General features: G+C 32.5%; 2 protein-coding genes across 2 annotated transcripts; both read right to left on the minus strand.

The window, feature by feature from the left end:
* Positions 1-235: 235 nt before the first annotated feature.
* On the minus strand, positions 236-7,646 carry LOC144836144 (glutathione S-transferase theta-1-like). Its single transcript, XM_078691350.1, has 5 exons — positions 7,488-7,646; positions 2,468-2,555; positions 2,026-2,176; positions 1,503-1,670; positions 236-996 (listed from the first exon to the last, which is right to left on the minus strand). Exons 1-5 carry the CDS (start codon positions 7,597-7,599, stop codon positions 835-837), a joined length of 681 nt encoding a protein of 226 aa, XP_078547476.1. The 5' UTR covers positions 7,600-7,646; the 3' UTR covers positions 236-834.
* Positions 7,647-7,860: 214 nt separating this feature from the next.
* On the minus strand, positions 7,861-9,989 carry LOC144836146 (vitamin K epoxide reductase complex subunit 1-like protein 1). The gene is made up of 3 exons (XM_078691351.1): positions 9,775-9,989; positions 9,013-9,122; positions 7,861-8,557 (listed from the first exon to the last, which is right to left on the minus strand). The coding sequence occupies exons 1-3, from the start codon at positions 9,966-9,968 to the stop codon at positions 8,343-8,345; spliced, it is 519 nt and encodes a 172-aa protein (XP_078547477.1). The 5' UTR covers positions 9,969-9,989; the 3' UTR covers positions 7,861-8,342.
* Positions 9,990-19,964: the final 9,975 nt, after the last annotated feature.

The following is a 19,964-nucleotide window of genomic DNA, read 5'->3' on the forward strand; positions in this document are numbered from 1 at the left end:
AGAAATTCCAAGAGCATGACATATAGGATTCCTTTATGAGCACAACCAGCAGTTGAAATTGTGCATAACAGCTACAAGTTCAAAATAAATATGACCGAAATTACATATTTAACAGAAAGGATACTATTAATTCATTCAATCTTTTTATATCTCTGGTCTCTAGAAAGTAAAATTACGTATAAATTATATAAGACATTTGAATTAAGTCTACACATCAATGTACAATTTTATTTTATTGGAGCATCAGTGGTTGCACTGGTATTTTGTATACAGCACAAGCCCAAGGGAGAAATGTTTAGAAATGTAAAGTTGTAAAGTAGATTGTTTTCACAAATACAACTCTCTACACAATGACATCTTAAGTACCGTAACAGAGGTGTAATTCTGTGTGTTGGGAAAAAATAATGCACATAACCCATGATAATATTTTATTATACATTTTTATTATTATTTTTTGATTCAGTGATACAATATTTCTCAAATAACATTACAACAAAAGAATGTTATATTACAAATTATGCATAGTTGTTTACATAATATTCTTAATACAATGGAATCTGTCATTGTATGTTTTAAAATACTGAATATAATTACATTAAAATACTGTACAGTATTGTAATAGTCTTGCAACATAGTACACTTTCAATCAATGTACTTCTATATATTTTACATTATTAAAATAACCAGTATCATATTATGATTATTCACCCTCTGTATTATCTTAATATCATTATCCTGTTAATTTTTTTTTATTACAATAATCATATTTCATTTTACCAAATGTTTACATTTTTTTATTTTTTTAGACATGCATTTCGCACAGAGTCCATTATTTTATAACTTGGATCTTGCTCGTGATTTATTCCGTATTTTGAATAGAATCTTAAACACATCGTCAAACTCTGGATTTAGTTGTTTCTGTACTCTATCAATCCATGCGCCAAGTTTGGAATGACCTTCTGCAGGGTCACGACCTGATCCACACACCTGGAGTACCTGAAAAATAAATAAATTATACTTGTAATGACAAATATTAGGTCACTAAACAGCTTATTGAATGTAAGTAGAATTCTCATTGTACAACTTGCAAACCTCCTACACACAGATTGAGACGTTTAACTAATGCTCAGTCTACACTATCAAACTTTATGTGACAAAAAAAATGTGATGTGCCCATATATGGACATGATTATGTCATATCACTACTATATTTGGGTATATCACTACCATATTTGGGCACATTACACTTTTTTGTCACATAAAGTTTGAAAATTGTCTTGCTTGTCAAATATATAAACATGATAAAATATGATAATATGGGTAAAAATACAGACAGTATGACACCGAAAGGGTAAAATACAGATGCAACAAATACAAAAACATTAGTACTTTAGTAAAAATATCATAATATGGATAGATAACAGTGTCCATATAAAAATTGGATAAAAATATGTTCACCTGACAAAAGTATTTTGTAACTATTTAAATATAATGAAAATAACCTCAGATACTCCAATGATATCAGCAATTGTAATCTCATTGCCGCACAAGTACTTGCGATCTTTAAGGAAAACATCTTCAATCTCGGTGAGTGTTTTGTCCATTCCAGTCAGGCAGTTTTCAAGTTTGTTTTTGTTAATTGGGTTTCCGGTCATCCTTGGAATCAAGAACTATAAATAAACAAACTAGTTATAATATCAATTGAAAAATGAGTCATTATAGCATAGTTAAATGAGGTAACCTTACAATTTGTAGTGTACTGCAAATATATATAACAGTGCTGGCATATATTAAAGCTAATGACAATTTAGTTTGAGTAATTGGAAATATTTTAATAATTCATTACATTATATAAAAACTTTATTTAAACATTCACAAACTTTTTCAAAATATTTACAGTATATAAATTTCAAAAACATACTATGTATCCTAACAAGATTATATCTGAGCCAATAAAATCTATTATTTTAAGCTGAAAAATACTACTGTAACAATAACCATGGAGTCCTCCATGCAATAACATACCTCACACCAGAATACTTTAGCACAACTTAATCGTGTGTTTACATGTTGCCAGGCTAGGTATTCATCGACCCTTGCACGTTTTTTCACATCTGATGGATACCAATGGTCTGGTGTCTTATAAGTACTTGCAAAATACTTTAATATAGCCACACTGAAAATAAAAATCACTAAAATGACTCATCTACGCCATCTTCAGTTCAGGGTTGGATCCAGGATTCTTTAAATAGGGGAGCATATATTAATAGTGTGTCAAAAATAAGATATCAAAAAGTAGTTCATAATTTCATCCCTTCACCCTGCTCCACCCCTGACCAGGGAGATCTCCCTGCCCTGAACTTGTAACTGGACCTTGTAACTGGACCAGGTTACACTACCCAAATGCATCACTATGCATGTTGTTGTTAACTGTACTACGTCTTCAAAAGAAACCTGTTCTGCTGACCTTTCAGTTAGGTTGAAATCACCATCTTGTATTGCAGGAACTTTTTGGAATGGATTGATGGCAGTAAATTCTTTGGTCTGGTGAGCACCTAAATCAAAGGGATATGTTAATGAATATGCGCAGTTGGAACGATCAAAATTATTCAGAAATTATATATATTCTGAAAATATTAAAATGCGCAAATTATTTTTCAGTATTATTTGATAGAACCAAAGCTGGATCTTATCTAATATTGTGGGCAGCGCAAGTTATTGCGAAAGGATTGCCATGGATTAGGTAGATTCACGCAATCGTTCCTTGAGGGCGCTATACGCGAGGCGTTATTTTGTATTGGAAACTTGTGACCGCGTGAGCGACAGCGGTGGCGTGGCCCTATTCAACGTTTAATGAATAGGGGTGTATTAATATCAATTTCCCTAAAAATGTGATGAGGTCAGAGCGCAGCCATTTTTTTTATCGTCGCTGACGATGTTTTGTTGTTAATTTAGAGAAAAAATTATGCCATTATGTCTTCTTATTTTTAATCTATAGCAGAATTTAGGCGGGTAGATTTTAAAGTAATTATGTTTTCCGATATTTGACCCCCGATCTACCCAATTTCGGTTGAGTGTTCAATGTTTTAAATGAAATGTTCAGAATCAGCATACATTGTTTACCCTAGAAACAAGTTGTGTAGTCGATATATACCACGCGAAAATGTGATTAAACCCGCCGGACTGGCGACCATTTCATACCGGCTAGGCCTCCAATATTACGATTACGAATTCATTCGAAACGGACGCCGATACCTAGTATATTATATCATATAAATATGTTTTAGTTTAATATTTATATAACAAATGCATTTATAATATTATTTATTAACCATTTAAGAGGAAACAATTAAAATAATAAAAACGTGGTTACAGCATAATATACCTACCTTATAAATGGAATCGTCCAAGTTTACTATAGGACTACAGTAACTGGACTGATCCATTTTGTAAAATAGGGGGTTTTGTTTTTTTGGAAATAATTATTGTAAATTGATGTTTGTAAACTGTTTTTATGTTGTTATAAATACTAAATAGTGTTTTTTATTGATATAAGACAGAGACTGTACCATAAAACCTTTATTTAAAGTGGAGCTCCACCCAGAAAATTGCTATTTTTCATACATTTCAACTATTCTTTAAAAATATCATCCCTCATACTTCATATTTTTTTGAAATTTTTTTCAATGAGTATGATTTTCTTGAAAATCACGCCTTTTTGCGTTTTGGGGGGATACCTTGTAATTTCCTATTCTTTTACATGCAAAAGGGGGGTATATTTGAATATTCCTAAAAAATTAATTTCTTCACGAAAAAAAAAATGTAAAATGTTTTTATATGTAATTTTTCCAGATCTTTTTATTTCTGGTATTGTTATTGCGTATACATTGCGCAATTTCGCGTAAATAGACACTTTTCCCCGTTGGGTCCAATTGGGTTTTTTACTTTGCTAGGGAGTATGATCACATGACATTTCTCACGACATTTTTCACACTGCAGCTGGCGATCTGTTATTGTCGCGATGTTATTTTTGACGGGCGAAAAGTATATTAAAACATTCTGGATGTGACCCTATCATGTTTCACAGTGTAATAAGTGATTATGAGATTATTACTAAAATGTCAAATTTAACGAGATTTGAGAAAGACGTGGCTATATATTCAATAAAGCTAGGCCTAGGCCTACTAGAGTCTAGGTATGTAACGATGCTGCTTGGCCTCTAGCTGGCTGCCTTACAGCTGTGAAGTTTGTTATGGCACCCAATCTCGGCCTACCCATGGGCCATGATAGGGTGCCTGAATAGTTGCTTTTCAGTCAGCCATAAGCTTCCACATCCGTTACTATTCTTTACTATTCTGAGCAATACCAGTCTTGTTTTGAAGAGAATTTTGTGTTTTACAATTCTTAATGTGCGAGAAAACACAGGAACGATAAATGGGACGAAACGACCAAGCATTTTCGAACCCATGACTACAGTCCTACCTAGACCTAGCTAGGCTGAGCAGACGATTTAGCTAGGCCTAGCTTAAAATTAATAAGCAATTTGATTAAGATTATTATGCTGTTGTTGTACAGTGCAAATCATGATGTTACATGTAAATTATGCTGACATTTTTATCGGAAATATTACTTGGGCCTAAACAAATCGTATTAATTGTGTGTATAAACAGGGAGTTGTAAAAATTATTTTACAACTCCCTGGTATAAAATTGATTCGCCATTTTCCAACACATAATTTACCAAAGGGGAGACATTTCACCAACGCGTTCACCGGCGACTAAAACGCGTCAGTCGCTAAGTGTAACGCGTTTTGCGACGTATTGTAAACTAATAACCCCTAAGTTACTGAAAAAGTGTAATGTAGTAAAAAACACTATTTTCTGACCAATTTTTTAGAAATTAGTTTTTGGAAAATATTGCCATATCTTTCCTGTTTTTTGTATGTAATCACTTTCAATTAAACATACTTAAACATAATATAAGCTGAGAAAGTCTGAGTGTAGCTCCACTTTAAACCGTCAAATATATGCAAAGAAGCAATCCATCTTATAACATGAGTCATAAAATAATTTAAATACATATCACAATGATGTAAACATTAATTTTAACACTACATTAATAAAATAAATTTATTAATTATTATTATTATTTAAGTTTATTTTAATATCTTTCTATCAAAATTGTTATCTGGTCTTGAGGACATTCTAAAACTACCATATAGACATCTTCATCAGTGTCAATCAAAATTGTTATCGAACTAGCTAGTCTGGTCTTGAGGACATTCTAAAACTACCATATAGACATCTTCATCAGGGTCACAGACCACAGGAACTTGATCAATCCTGCTGTAGTACTACCATTTGATTTTCATTATCATTCAGGAAATTACCTTGTGCAGTTAAAAACAAACTGTGATTCTTGAAATGTTATAACTTGAAAATAAATAAACATACCGGTTATTTTAAGTATATTCTTAATTATAGTTTGGTCAATTTTCTGAATTGGCAGCCATTTTGAGATTAGCGGCCATTTTGAAAATGTTGCTTGATTGTAGAAACTTGCAGAAATTCTTTGATACACCAAATTTCAGCATTTGTGGTTCAATTTTAATTGTTGAAATTCAAATTGGCGGCCATTTTGGAATTAGCGGCCATTTTAAATTTTGGCAGCCATTTTGAAAATTAGCAGCCATCTTGAAAATCGATGGTATCTATCCAATGGAATCATCTTGGGGTCTATTGAATTTATAATTGGTAAGTTTGTTTGAAATTGGCGGCCATTTTGAGATTGGCAGCCATTTTGAGATTGGCAGCCATTTTGAAATTGGTGGCGGCCATTTTGAGATTAGCGGGAATTTTTAAATTAGCGGCCCTTTTGAAATTGGAGACCATTTCGATCGATATGGCTACCATTTTCAAAAGTACAAACTTATATTATCACATTGGTATTTTGGGTTCATTAAGAGATGGTCACAATTTATGGGTGTGTAGAAAGCGACGACCTCGAATTGGACGACCCCAACGACCCGGGCGACCTCGAATTGAACGACCTAGAATTGGACGACCCATAACACGAAACCGACGACCCCTATAGCCTAGCCTAGGCCTAAGCGTGGTATAACATCCCGAAGCCGAAAATAGCCAAAGATCTTTAAACCATACCTTATTTAATACTTGCAAGCAAGCAATTGATTGAAAAAATACAGAAATATCGCCATTTGATACTGAATGTGTCGACACGAACAAACGAACAGATATGGAACGCCAAGAGTGCATCATTAAAACTGCATTCGACTCGATTAGCACACGAAATATCATAAACATGGCAACCCAGGTCAAAACGGCCCCCTTTTCAGCGGCGGGTAAGGTTTGACCGTATACAATGCATATGTGAAATGTAAAGCTTTCTTATGGCCCTCCCCATGCACATGTTCGCAACACGCTGCTTGGTAGGCCTATAGTGTTCGTTATATGAAGAAGATGTAATTATACTTCCATGGTTTAACCATGTAATGTATAATATTTATTTCTTTTGAATTTCTTTTTAATATGTTTGTCGAAATACCAATGACCAACCAATGACCAATCCACTGAGCAAACCTTACCCGCCGCTGAAAAAGGGGCCGTTTTGACCTGGTTTGCCATGTTTATGATATTTCGTGTGCTAATCGAGTCGAATGCAGTTTTAATGATGCACTCTTGGCGTTCCATATCTGTTCGTTTGTTCGTTTCGACACATTCAGTATCAAATGGCGATATTTCTGTATTTTTTCAATCAATTGCTTGCTTGCGAGTATTATATAAGGTATAGTTTAGCTTTGGCTATGTTCGGCTTCGGGATGTTATACCACACTTAGGCCTAACGCCTAGGCTAGGCTATAGGGGTCGTCGGTTTCGTGTTATGGGTCGTCCAATTCTAGGTCGTCCAATTCGAGGTCGCCCGGGTCGTTGGGGTCGTCCAATTCGAGGTCGTCGCTTTCTACACACCCCACAATTTATGTATATAAAAAACTGCCCTAAAAATGGCAATATTTTGCGGAACAAAAATTGCTATAACTCCGAAACCCTGAACCGGATAATAATGGGAGACCCCTCATTTTTTTCCTAATTTTATGCTCTACAATTTGGAATTAATTTGGAACCAATCTGACTAGTTTGAAAATTCCATGAATCTACCTACATGGATGCACATGTCCAGGAAATCTTTGTACAATTTCAAATTGCGCACAACATCAGACAGCTATTAATATTATACAAAAATACATGTGGCCTATCCAGTAGTATAGTACTATTTAGGCTTAGCCACTCATGCTAGAGGCTATCCTAGTAAAGTACTACTAGCTAGGCCTAAACTGTACTAAATAGACCGTACTCCAGAGGGCTTAAATGGGCCTAACCTAGGCTATCATTCTAAGTTTATTAGAAAGCAGGCCTAGCTAGCCTAAGGCCTACTCCGTTTGTTAGAATTTCAATTTCATAAATACGAACCTTCAGCAATAGATGTATTTTCTAGAACGAATGGAATATTATTCAATTTTGCAAACAGTATAACAGAACGTGACGGTTGCGACAACAAGTCAGCAAAAATTTTCAATGTCATTTTGATTCTGATTTGAGCTAGCAATAGTATACTATACAGGTACGTAGTGTAGTAGCCAAAGGGGGATGCATGTAGCACAGCAGAACTAGGTCAAATTGTGACTTTGGATAACCCTGGATAATCAGTCAAGCGTTAACAACCTTGCACTCTTCTTTTGCCAAACATACTGTACACTGGAATAATACTTGTATTTACTAGTATTAATTAGTAACGAATTTAGTAACAGTTTAATTTCATTAAAAAACAAATCAGTACATAAAATATTGTTTATTAAACATTTATTATTGAATTACAAAACCTGATTTACACTCATATACTCGCAAATAATTAAATCAATATTGTATATCCATTTAGAGAAAATATATTATATATTTAATATCAAAATGGTTCATATTCAACAAAATCTTTTACAAAATATAATAGTTGTAATGGAAAATACAACCTGAATTAAAAATGAGTGCCTAATTTGAATAAGCACCTGTATGTTCGACCACATACACTTTCTGGAAAAATTAATTAAAGAATATAATTACACTGCCAGCATGTACCAACCATGGAGGTATCTAATTCATAACTCCGTGTATTATCATATCATTTTCTCGTAAATATATTGTCTATTGTCAATACTTGTCACAAGTAAAAATACAATACTTCCTACAATTTATTAAAATAATTAAAATGTTCATTTTTAAAACTATATATAATATTTTAACAATCTGTAAGATTATATCCCAGCCTTCTCCTTACTTGCCTTTCTTTACTGCTATGCTTTTAACAACATTTAATTTCAAAACATTAACTATAAATAGAAGGATGTTGACAATATATGTAGTTACACAAACTACACATGCATCATGGAGCACGAAGGTTAGGATATATGCCAGGTATACACAACCAATTAAAGACAATACTGACATTATAATCAAACTCCAAACAGCATTAACTGTGTGCCGTTGACCTGAAATAAAAATAAAACAATAAATAATAATAAAGCAAATTAGTCATTCACATAATAAAAATCATTGTAAAAGTCATATGTACATTGTTATACAATATAGTTGTAAGTTTATTAATGACTTTTTATACATAATAAAAATCACTGTTTTAGATTTGCTGTCATACATTATTATGAGTTTTTTAAATTGTTTAAAAATTATTTTATCAAGGCTTTTGTTTATATCTGTTCGAACACAAACAGATAAAATTAAAAAGGCCAGACATGGAAAGAGAGGGCCTTACGAAAATCAACCCAATTAAGGAAGGAAGTTATATAATCCAGCATAATTATAATAATATAACAATACCATGTATTTATAAAGGAAAGGGTAGGGCACCAAAGGGCAGGGCACCTGAATCCTGATTGAACCAAGGCTATACAGCATTTATTATCAATACAAAAAAACAAAGACTTACCCAATACAAATTGTAGAAAGTAAAACAAAATTCCAAATAAACTATTGGGTACATTGAGTGGGCTGTCTTCGCCAAAGATTGGTCCTACAATTCCAAAACCTCTACCATACCTGAAAATAAAATTAATATTATAGGTCCAATATTAACATTGACTCGAATAATTCGTTTTACAATAATATAAATTTCTTTTCTATTTCACTTGGATAGGGGTTCCCGCTGGAAGCACCAGTACGGTTTCCCCTAAATAAGGGCCCGGGTGTCCGATGGAAGGGATTCTGCTGTAATTTTCTTTTCCAATATATATATATGTATGTATATTCTTTACTCCATGGTATTAATAATAATATGCCGTTTTATTAATTTGGTAATATCACGAACTTGTGTAAAAACAATCAATGTTGATATAATAACAATCAATGTTGATAAAATATATGCAAATAAATAAAGTTTATATTTATTATTATTAAGGTCCAAGCCTTGGACCAAGGAAGGAGGGAACAAATCAGTACTGTCTGTACAAAGAGGTATAAAAATAAAATTGTTAGGCCTATACCTCCCTCTGGTCTGTACATTTGTAATTGTATCCAGCTCAGGCATACCCAACCATATAGCTCTGAGAAACATCTAGCCTATAGCTCAGGCATTTTGGACTGAATATACAGTACGATGGATTGGCCTACTACTAGCAGCTAGGCTAAATATTAAATAGGGCTAGCTAGGCCTCCTCCTCCCCCCTAGGCTAGGCCTAGGCTACGTACTTACTTTGATGTAAACACCTTCGAACAGCTTACTTGCTCATTTATGTCGCACAATGCTGTGTACGCATTGTTTATTTCTTTCATATTTTCTACATACAAAGCATATAAAGAAAGAATAACACCTGCTAAACATAGAAAAATCCTTGATAGCCGATGCCATATTGGCATCACTACCTTATGCTGTCTGGTGGGAGCCATGTCGCTCTCTGGAATGAATGAAAACAAAGACAACTTCACTATCTTTGATGAAAACAAATAGGCATCACGCTGTGTGATAAAATAAAATAAATGGATGGCGCCCTCTCGTTTTTTGTTGTAAGTGCTAATCCATTTCACACTATGAATAATAATGTAAATATAAAAAACACAATTCAATTATATTTTAATGGGTTTTTTTTAAAATATAAACAAGTTATTGCCGAAATGAGTTTCTGGTCCTATTGTTCACTGCAGTGTGTAGCATTTAAGTCTAAGGAAACAGTGATAAAAAAAAACTATATATTTATAAAAAAATAACATACAATAAAATGAAATGAATTCAAGAATGTTGTTTCATTATTCAGCTACCCAATACTTTTGTTACAATTACCTGCATACAACTATTCATGATAAATATTACGTTGAGTTTTGTTTTTCTGGGCTGTGTTGATTATCATGCATTTTTAATGAATGCTCCTTTGTCAAGAAAATATATAGAAAACAGTACTATGAATTTGATTTAAATAGAGAAATATAAAGTATATATGGATTAGAAAGATTTTGCTGTTATATTATGTCAGAAAAAGATGTATATACTCGGTTGGGGTGACTTTTTCTCACTCTCACAGATTTCCTCATCTTATGATCATTTCAATTTAATTAATTAAATTTCACGACATCACCCACCGGGCGGTTTAGAATTGTTCTATGCCTAATGTGTTTATGTATTTATATTTTGAAAGATTGATGATCAAGGTCAGAAGGTTAAGATGCACAAGGCATATGATTGGAATTAAGTTTATAAGTATTGTGTTGTTGTAGTGTTGTAGCCCATTCCAATAATCAGCTACAAAGACACAGTGACAACTTTACTTTGGAGAACACTGTTTAGCAATCAGCAAACCTAAAAAAAAAATAATTGTAAATTAAAAAAAAGTACAAATCACATTCATGAATGCACCTGCATTATAAGTTGCTTAGTATTAGTAGTGCTACATAAATACAAGTAGTAAGTTAACAACATTTATGCAAGTGCAATAACAATAAAAGTGCAAATGTTCACAGTACAGTACTTGCTACTTATCTACACTTCTTAGCTCAGACACTTGCTTTTACTGATTAAAGTTAATCTATTTAGCTACACTTAATCTACCTTAGCTACACTTAACCCATCTTAGCTAGCTACACTTAACCCATCTTAGCTAGTAACACTTAACCCATCTTAGCTAGTATGCACTTAACCCATCTTAGCTAGTATGCACTTAACCCATCTTAGCTAGTAACACTTAACCCATCTTAGCTAGTAACACTTAACCCATCTTAGCTAGTAACACTTAACCCATCTTAGCTAGTAACACTTAACCCATCTTAGCTAGTAACACTTAACCCATCTTAGCTAGTAACACTTAACCCATCTTAGCTAGTAACACTTAACCCATCTTAGCTAGTAACACTTAACCCATCTTAGCTAGTAACACTTAACCCATCTTAGCTAGTAACACTTAACCCATCTTAGCTAGTAACACTTAACCCATCTTAGCTAGTAACACTTAACCCATCTTAGCTAGTAACACTTAACCCATCTTAGCTAGTAACACTTAACCCATCTTAGCTAGTAACACTTAACCCATCTTAGCTAGTAACACTTAACCCATCTTAGCTAGTAACACTTAACCCATCTTAGCTACACTTAACCCATCTTAGCTACACTTAACCCATCTTAGCTACACTTAACCCATCTTAGCTACACTTAATCCATCTTAGCTACACTTAATCTATCTTAGCTACACTTAATCTATCTTAGCTACACTTAATCTATCTTAGCTACACTTAATCTATCTTAGCTACACTTAAATCTATCTTAGCTACACTTAATCTATCTTAGCTACACTTAATCTATCTTAGCTACACTTAATCTATCTTAGCTACACTTAATCTATCTTAGCTACACCTAATCTATCTTAGCTACACTTAATCTATCTAGCTACACTTAATCTATCTTATCTTAGCATACATTAACAAGAAATTCAAACCAGGTACCTCTTAACTAAACTTATTCTTAGCTACTAAACTTATTCTTAGCTACATACATACCTTATAAAAATAGCTTACATTAGCCATGCAAAATTAAATTACAAGGCATGCAGACTACAATGTTAACGTTATAGCAACATCTTGCTTACCTTTGATTGGTTCAAACATAAATATTTTTCATTCTGAGCTCAATCTGAAAAGAGAGCTGGAAAAGATAATTATATATAGTAATAGTATGCTTGTACATTTGATGTTGTTTAGCTGCAGTTCTACTAAATTCCATCAGTATCAATCTGAAAAGAGAGCTGGGGAAGCTAATTATTTATATACAATACTTGTACACATTTCATGTTGTTTACCTGCAGTGATTGGTTCCACAAAAGTGCATCCGAATCTTCATTAGCCCAATCTTGAGCTGGGGAAGATCATTATTTATATACTTGTGCACATGTGATGTTGCTTACCTGTGATTAATTTCAACAACATTACATAAGTATCTCCATTAGCCCAATCTGAAAAAGTGAGCTGGGGAAGATCATTATTTATATACTTGTGCACATGTGATGTTGCTTACCTGTGATTAATTTCAACAACATTACATAAGTATCTCCATTAGCACAATCTGAAAAAGTGAGCTAGGGAAGATAATTATTTATATTCGTGTGCACATGTGATGTTGCTTACCTGTGATTGGTTCAAACATGAATATCTTTCATTCTGAGCCCAATCTGAAAAGAGAGCTTGAAAAGATAGTTATTTTAAACTTGTACATACAGTATGATGTTGATTACCTGAGACTGGTTTAACAATTGCATCAGTAACTTCATTATCTCAATCTGAAAAAGATAGTTATTTTAAACTTGTACATACAGTATGATGTTGTTTACCTGAGACTGGTTTAACAATTGCATTAGTAACTTCATTATCCCAATCTCAAAAAGAGAGCTGAAAAATATAATTATTTATATACTTGTACACATTTATTGTTTCTTACCTGTGATTGGTTCTAAAAAATGAGTTGAAGATGATTAAAATGCTTATACAAATAAATTCTGTGATTGGTTCAATTACTATGTACCCTACCTTTATCTTCATTGGCCAAATCTGAAAAAAACAGAGGGTTTTGGGTGTGGAATTGTTGTAGACTTGCTGTAATGTTGACTTCATCGTCTTGGGTGTAGACTTGCTGTAAGGTTGACTTCATCATCTTGGGTGTAGACTTGTTGTAAGGTTGACTTCATCATCTTGGGTGTAGACTTGCTGTAAGGTTGACTTCATCATCTTGGGTGTAGACTTGCTGTAAGGTTGACTTCATCATCTTGGGTGTAGACTTGCTGTAAGGTTGACTTCATCATCTTGGGTGTAGACTTGTTGTAAGGTTGACTTCATCATCTTGGGTGTAGACTTGCTGTAAGGTTGACTTCATCATCTTGGGTGTAGACTTGTTGCAAGGTTGACTTCATCATCTTGGGTGTAGACTTGCTGTAGGTTGACTTCATCATCTTGGGTGTAGACTTGCTGTAGGTTGACTTCATCATCTTGGGTGTAGACTTGCTGTAAGGTTGACTTCATCATCTTGGGTGTAGACTTGCTGTAAGGTTGACTTCATCATCTTGGGTGTAGACTTGCTGTAAGGTTGACTTCATCGTCTTGGGTGTAGACTTGCTGTAAGGTTGACTTCATCGTCTTGGGTGTAGACTTGCTGTAAGGTTGACTTCATCATCTTGGGTGTAGACTTGCTGTATAAGGCTGACTTCATCATCTTGGGTGTAGACTTGTTGTAAGATTGACTTCATCATCTTGGGTGTAGACTTGCTGTAAGGTTGACTTCATCATCTTGGGTGTAGACTTGCTGTAAGGTTGACTTCATCATCTTGGGTGTAGACCTGCTGTAAGATTGACATCTCCACTTTGGAGACATCATCATTCTATGAAAGTAAAATAAAGTGACCTATCTCGAGGAGAAGGTACTGTAGGCCTATTATTAGAGAGGTTTCGCAATCTTACGAATACGATAACGAAAACGGATACGTCACACACACGTATTCGTTTTCGTAAGCCATCAAAAAATCTGTTTCGCATGGCAACGAAATATCGAGGCGCGTCCAAAATATGACTGCGGTAAATTTGAGCGAAGCGCAGGTACGTGTTGCTTGGTGCTTGGCTGCCTAGGCCCAGCGTAACATCAAAGCGAGTGAGTACTTTAAAAACTGCTATTTATCTAAATTGACCTGGCATTTTAGTAAATTACTTTAGTAAATTACTTTCAATAAATCTATAATTATATTATAATCATGAATCATTCCTAATTCAAATGCAAAATGTGCAAAATAGATCAAAAACTATACTCGTTTTGTAATTACGAATATGACTGGTGATATTCGTCAACACGAATACGCTTTACGAATATGAAATGGGGATCAGCTCAAAAGTTTCACAAATGTACGACGTATCCGTTTTCGTTATCGTATTCGTAAGGTTGCGAAACCGCCCTATTATAAACATAGAAAACGACTCGTCGTAATTCGCCATGAATAGGGAGGTTTCGCAACCTTACGAATACGAAAACGAAAACAGATACGTCACGCACACATATTCGTTTTCGTAAGCCAGTAAAAATCTGTTTCGCATGGCAACGAAATATTGAGAGCGCCGTCTAAAATATGACTGCGGTAAATTTGAGCGAAGCGCGGGTACGTGTTGCTTGGTGCTTGGCTGCCTAGGCCTAGCGTAACATCAAAGCGAGTGAGGACTTTAAAAACTGCTATTTATCAAAATTGACCTAGCATTTTAGTAAATTACTTTAGTAAATTACTTTCAATAAATCTATAATTATATTATAATCATGAATCGTTCCTGATTCAAATGCAAAATGTGCAAAATAGATCAAAAACTATACTCGTTTTGTAGTTACGAATATGACTGGTGATATTCGTCAACACGAATACGCTTTACGAATATGAAATGGGGATCACCTCAAAAGTTTCACAAACGTGTGACGTATCCGTTTTCGTTATCGTATTCGTAAGGTTGCGAAACCTCCCTATTAAGTAACATATTAATTACTGAAACAATCATTGCTCAATACATAAACTTAAGAAATATAGTTTACAATATCTACAGGGAATATCTTGTTTGAATAAAATGATGCAGTTATCAATATAAAATCTAGGGCTATACTTATCCTTCACAATGTGTCCAACAAACAAACCATGATGCCAGGAACTCTAAAATTAGAAAAAAAAAATCTTGCCCATAGAGGGTGTTAATACAAAGCCACATACAAGATTTAAAAATAAATTGACAATACACAAGTTATTTTTATTTGTGAAGAGAAATGTTGGTTATTTAGAAAATAATCATTCTTAAATTACAAGTTTTACTTGGGTTGTTTCTGTTGTCAACAAAAATGTTTGTGACTGTTTAAAAGAAAGTTTTATATTTTTGACGTTATTATTTGCTACACGAAAAAGTTTAACTTCAACGGTAATTGTTTAAGACACATGTTTTTTTTTAATTAATTATTCTAAAACTAAGAAAAGTGTTGTGAACAAAAAATGCTTGCGCATGTGTTTTTTTAAAAAAGTTTCAGATTTGACTGTATGTGTTTTTAAAAGTAAAATAAACTGACACAAGACACATCTTGTTTTTTAATTTATTACTAGTTTTTTTTTTTTACTCTTTTAAAAAAAGTTTCAGATTTTCGATGTTACTATTAAAAAAAATTGACACAGGACACATGTTTGTTTCAAAAACTTATTATTCTTAACTACAAAAAGAGTTTTATGCAAATATGTTAACATTTTCTGTTGAAACGAAAAAATGCTTGCGACACGAAAAAGTTTGGACTTCAACGGTAGTTTATAAATAAAATAAATTGACACAAGACACATGTTGTTTTTTTAATATTTATTATTCTTAAACTACGAAAAGAGTTTTAGGTGAGTATGTTAACATTTTCTGTTTTGATAAAAAAATGTTTGGAACACAAAAAAGTTTTAGTTCTACGTTGCTATTTTTTATAAAATAAATTGACACAAGACAAATGTTTTTTTTTCTATTTATTATTCTTAAATTCAAAGAAAAAGTTTTTTAATTTGTGATGGTAATGTTTTTATGGATACTGGCGCTATATAAATCTGATTGATTGATTGATTGAAAAAGTAAAATAATTGACACTAGACACAAAACACGTTTGTTTTTTAATTTATTTTTCTTGATTTTCTGTGAAAAAAAGTTAATGGTAAAAAAGAAATAAATTTAAAAAGAAACTTTTAACGAAAATATTTTTTCAACGGTAATGTTTTTTTTTTATAAAATAAATTGAAACAAGACACATTTTAGTTTTTTTTTATATTTTATTTTTAAACTTTGAAAAAAGTTTTAGTTGAGTATGCTAACATTTTCAGTTCAGTTTTTCGACGGTAATATTTTTTTATAAAATAAATTGACACAAGACTCATGTTTTTTTTTAAATTTATTATTCTTAAATTACGAAAAAATTTAGATTTTTTAAGTATTTTAACATTTTCTGTCATGAATCAAAAACGCTTGCAACCGTTTAATGTTTTTAAAAAGTAAGACACACGTTTATGTTTTTATGTATTTTTCTTGACTATGAAATTTTCTGCTGTGAAAAAAAAATTGTTTGTTTATAAAATAAATTGACACAAGATACATGCTTTTTTTATTTTAATTTATTATTCTTAACTACAAAGTTTTAGGTGAATCTGTTGTTAGTAAAAAAACGCTTCACAACTGTGTTTTTAGGGTTTTCAACGGTAATGTTTTTTGAAAGTAAAATAAATTGACACTAAGACACAGGTTTTATTTTACTTATTATTGCGAAAAGAGTTTTAGGATATAGTATGTTAACATTTTATATTAACAAAAAAACGTTTGGGACAAGAAAACGAGTTTTTTTTTCTAATAAAATAAATTGACACAGGCACAGTTGTTTTGTAATTTATTTTTCTCCGAAATTTTCTGCTGTGAAAAAAAAGGATTTTAAAAGAAATAAATTGACACAGAAAACAATTTTTTATTTTAAATGTATTATTCTTAAAAATTTAGTTCTACATTAATTTTCCGCTGTGAGAAAAAAAGACTTAAAAAAAAAAATTGACACAAAGACAATTTTTTTAAACTTTATTATTCTTAAACTATGAAAGGAGTGTGGGTATGCGAATTAAAAAAAAAGGAAAACCAAGAATCAGAAAGAAACCGACAACTAAACCTGGACAAACGCAAGAAAAAACCAACAAAATTAATGCCGCAAGATGCCATCAAGCATCGTGGCAAAACCATAAACACATAGTAGCTATTATAAAGCTACAGTAAACGACGAGTTATATTATTATCTATACCTTACTTGTTTTGAAGCTTGGATGCTCAAAGCGATGTCTTGCTGCATTAGTAACCTACCTTTGTGTTTCCAGTTCCTTAAAAAAAAATTAGGGCTAGAAATAACCAGCATGCAAAGGAATAGGGGGATTGCACAGCTGGGGTTGTATCATGCATTATCTAAGTGTTAGTAAAAACCATCTATATAATAATAAATCAAATTTAAACTATGATGATCAATGTCAAAATTATCTTATGATGATTCTAGAAATATTATGTGCTTTAACATTAAATAAATTGAAGTTCAGCTATGATGAACAAGATGGACAGGAACTTAATAATTCAATTCATCTTTCAGCAATCAGTACACTTTAGTTTACAAATATACACCTAATTCCTGCACATATTTTAATGGGTATGTTAAGATGGATTTGTGCAAATCAACTGGTCCTGGTGATGCATATATATAGTTACATTATAACCAACAGGTTACAAAATGTACCGACAACTTCATTGGCTTGATACTTCATGTGTGTTAGTACCTGAAAATAATACACTATATATTCAACTATAACAATAATTGCATGTTATATATAACATAATGTGTATATAAATTATACTATATATGCTATATATATAAACATGCAGACTATTGAAACAAATTTTTAATATATATAAACTGTATAATTAAATTAACAATGATCTGTCATAATCAACTAAAAACTATTACTGTATTCATAAATCATATGAAACTAGCATATATTTTATTCAAACTAGGCCCTATATGATTTTGCATCATAAAAATAAACCTATCAATGCATGATACAACAATATACACACAAATACAAATATGTTATACTATATATCATTATATAATATATCATATAATATAATGTGTGTTGGTTTATGTGAGGGGTTTGGAATAGTTCATCAACCTGTGAATAAACTTACTTTAATATATGTTAGTAAACCTGTAAAGAAATAACCATAAACTAACATTTAGAAAACACATATATTTTGTATATGTTAGTTTCGACTGGTTTTATTGGTTAGATCTTACTATTTGTTGGATTCGGAACCCATAAAGCTTGAACAAAAGCACATGTGAAATATCATCTAGGCCGGAATGATGCACATGAAATATCATCTAGGCCGGAACAATTCCCTTGCAATAAAGTAACACAAATTCTCAAGAAAAATTTTAATACATACTTTGCACGATGTTATATACTCAATTACAGGTATCAGCAGCAACTGGATGGAGACCACAGCACAACATCAAGAGACTCAAAAGTAGGCAGACGAAACACCAACAATTTTCGAATTTAGTCACAGTAAAATAACTGTATTTAAATTTGAAGTCAAACCTACAAAAGGAAATAAAATTTTAATTAGGCATATACATGATACTGTACTGCAAAATAACCAATTAAATTATAAATTAAATTCCATGATGCCAAATATCATTTGAGTGAAATTAATGTGACAGTTACAGTGACAAAATGATAGAGAACCAACAAATAAAATCAGCTTGTATAACTCGTGTTGGATTTGTTTTATTTAGGCCTATGTTTAAGGCATAGTTAACTTGCACATAGGTCCATCGAAATCCAACACTGACTGGACTGTTATCTTGTTGAGGGATGGTGATGTTGTTTGATGACATCAAAACATTGTCTTAAAACTAAACAGCCGGAAAATGCATCCGATCCGACGACTATGAGTATGACCGCTTTATAAAGCAGGCCCTTAATTGCAATAAATCTACCTCTACATAATTCTGTAATAAGTCATTAATGACAGTTGAGTTAGGCCTAATGTTTTTTGGAAAGATGGCGTTCAGTACTGCTGATGTACCTCGTCACTCACTCGAGGGAGCTGATTTCACTTGTCAAAACTTCCTGCACACAGGCCTTTTGTCATTTTTATGGTTAAGAATTAAACACCTAAAATCAATATAATAATATATTGTCTCAGGCAGTCGTGTATTTATATTATTGGACGTATTTAGGTCAAATTCTTAAGCAATTCAAAACACCTACCTAATTTCGTTTCTCTTGCCTCCACCGTCTCCTCCGCCGTCTTCTACCAAACTGGCAAAATAAGTTCGTCTGCTCAATTATGCTAATTAGATAAGGACCGTACCAACATTTGATTGGCTAAATCTTCATGATCACGCATTGCGGTTGTGCAAAGTTATGTAGGCAAATAACCCGCGTATTACGAAACTACATTTTGACAGAAAAACGTTAACCAATATCACCTCCACCCCCTCCCGCCTAGTTCTCATGAGGCCGGGTCGATTTATTAGCTTTAATACAAGTAAAAACTAGTGGTAGGGAAAGTTATTGTAATTATGTTGTTACGTAATGTGATGTGAATGATGATGATTTTTATTTATTTATTTTCACAATTAAAATCTTAGACGTGATAATAATACCAAATGATCAAAATAAGACAGTGCTTACCAATAAATAGATAAATAGAATTATTCTTATCTAGTAGAAAATATAATGTTGTATTCATATTCCTATTTATTAATTAATTTAATACGGTCTAAAAGGTCAACTTCCACCACTATAATTCCTAACTAAAAATATTATCAACTAAAACTTTCAA

This window comes from Antedon bifida, chromosome 2, assembly GCF_963402885.1.
Source record: "Antedon bifida chromosome 2, ecAntBifi1.1, whole genome shotgun sequence".
Taxonomy (NCBI): Eukaryota; Metazoa; Echinodermata; class Crinoidea; order Comatulida; family Antedonidae; genus Antedon; species Antedon bifida.

Bases quoted from the DNA above. Each gene is read 5' to 3' on its own strand.
- LOC144836144 (XM_078691350.1), bottom strand. From the start codon at position 7,599: ATGACATTGAAAATTTTTGCTGACTTGTTGTCGCAACCGTCACGTTCT. The intron at 2,556-7,487 runs GTTCGTATTTAT...CCTTTGATTTAG, and splicing joins AAATACATCTATTGCTGAAG to GTGCTCACCAGACCAAAGAA. The intron at 997-1,502 runs GTTATTTTCATT...TTTATTTTTCAG, and splicing joins ATATCATTGGAGTATCTGAG to GTACTCCAGGTGTGTGGATC.
- LOC144836146 (XM_078691351.1), bottom strand. From the start codon at position 9,968: ATGGCTCCCACCAGACAGCATAAGGTAGTGATGCCAATATGGCATCGG. The intron at 9,123-9,774 runs GTAAGTACGTAG...TTTTATTTTCAG, and splicing joins TCGAAGGTGTTTACATCAAA to GTATGGTAGAGGTTTTGGAA. The intron at 8,558-9,012 runs GTAAGTCTTTGT...TTTTTATTTCAG, and splicing joins CTTTCTACAATTTGTATTGG to GTCAACGGCACACAGTTAAT.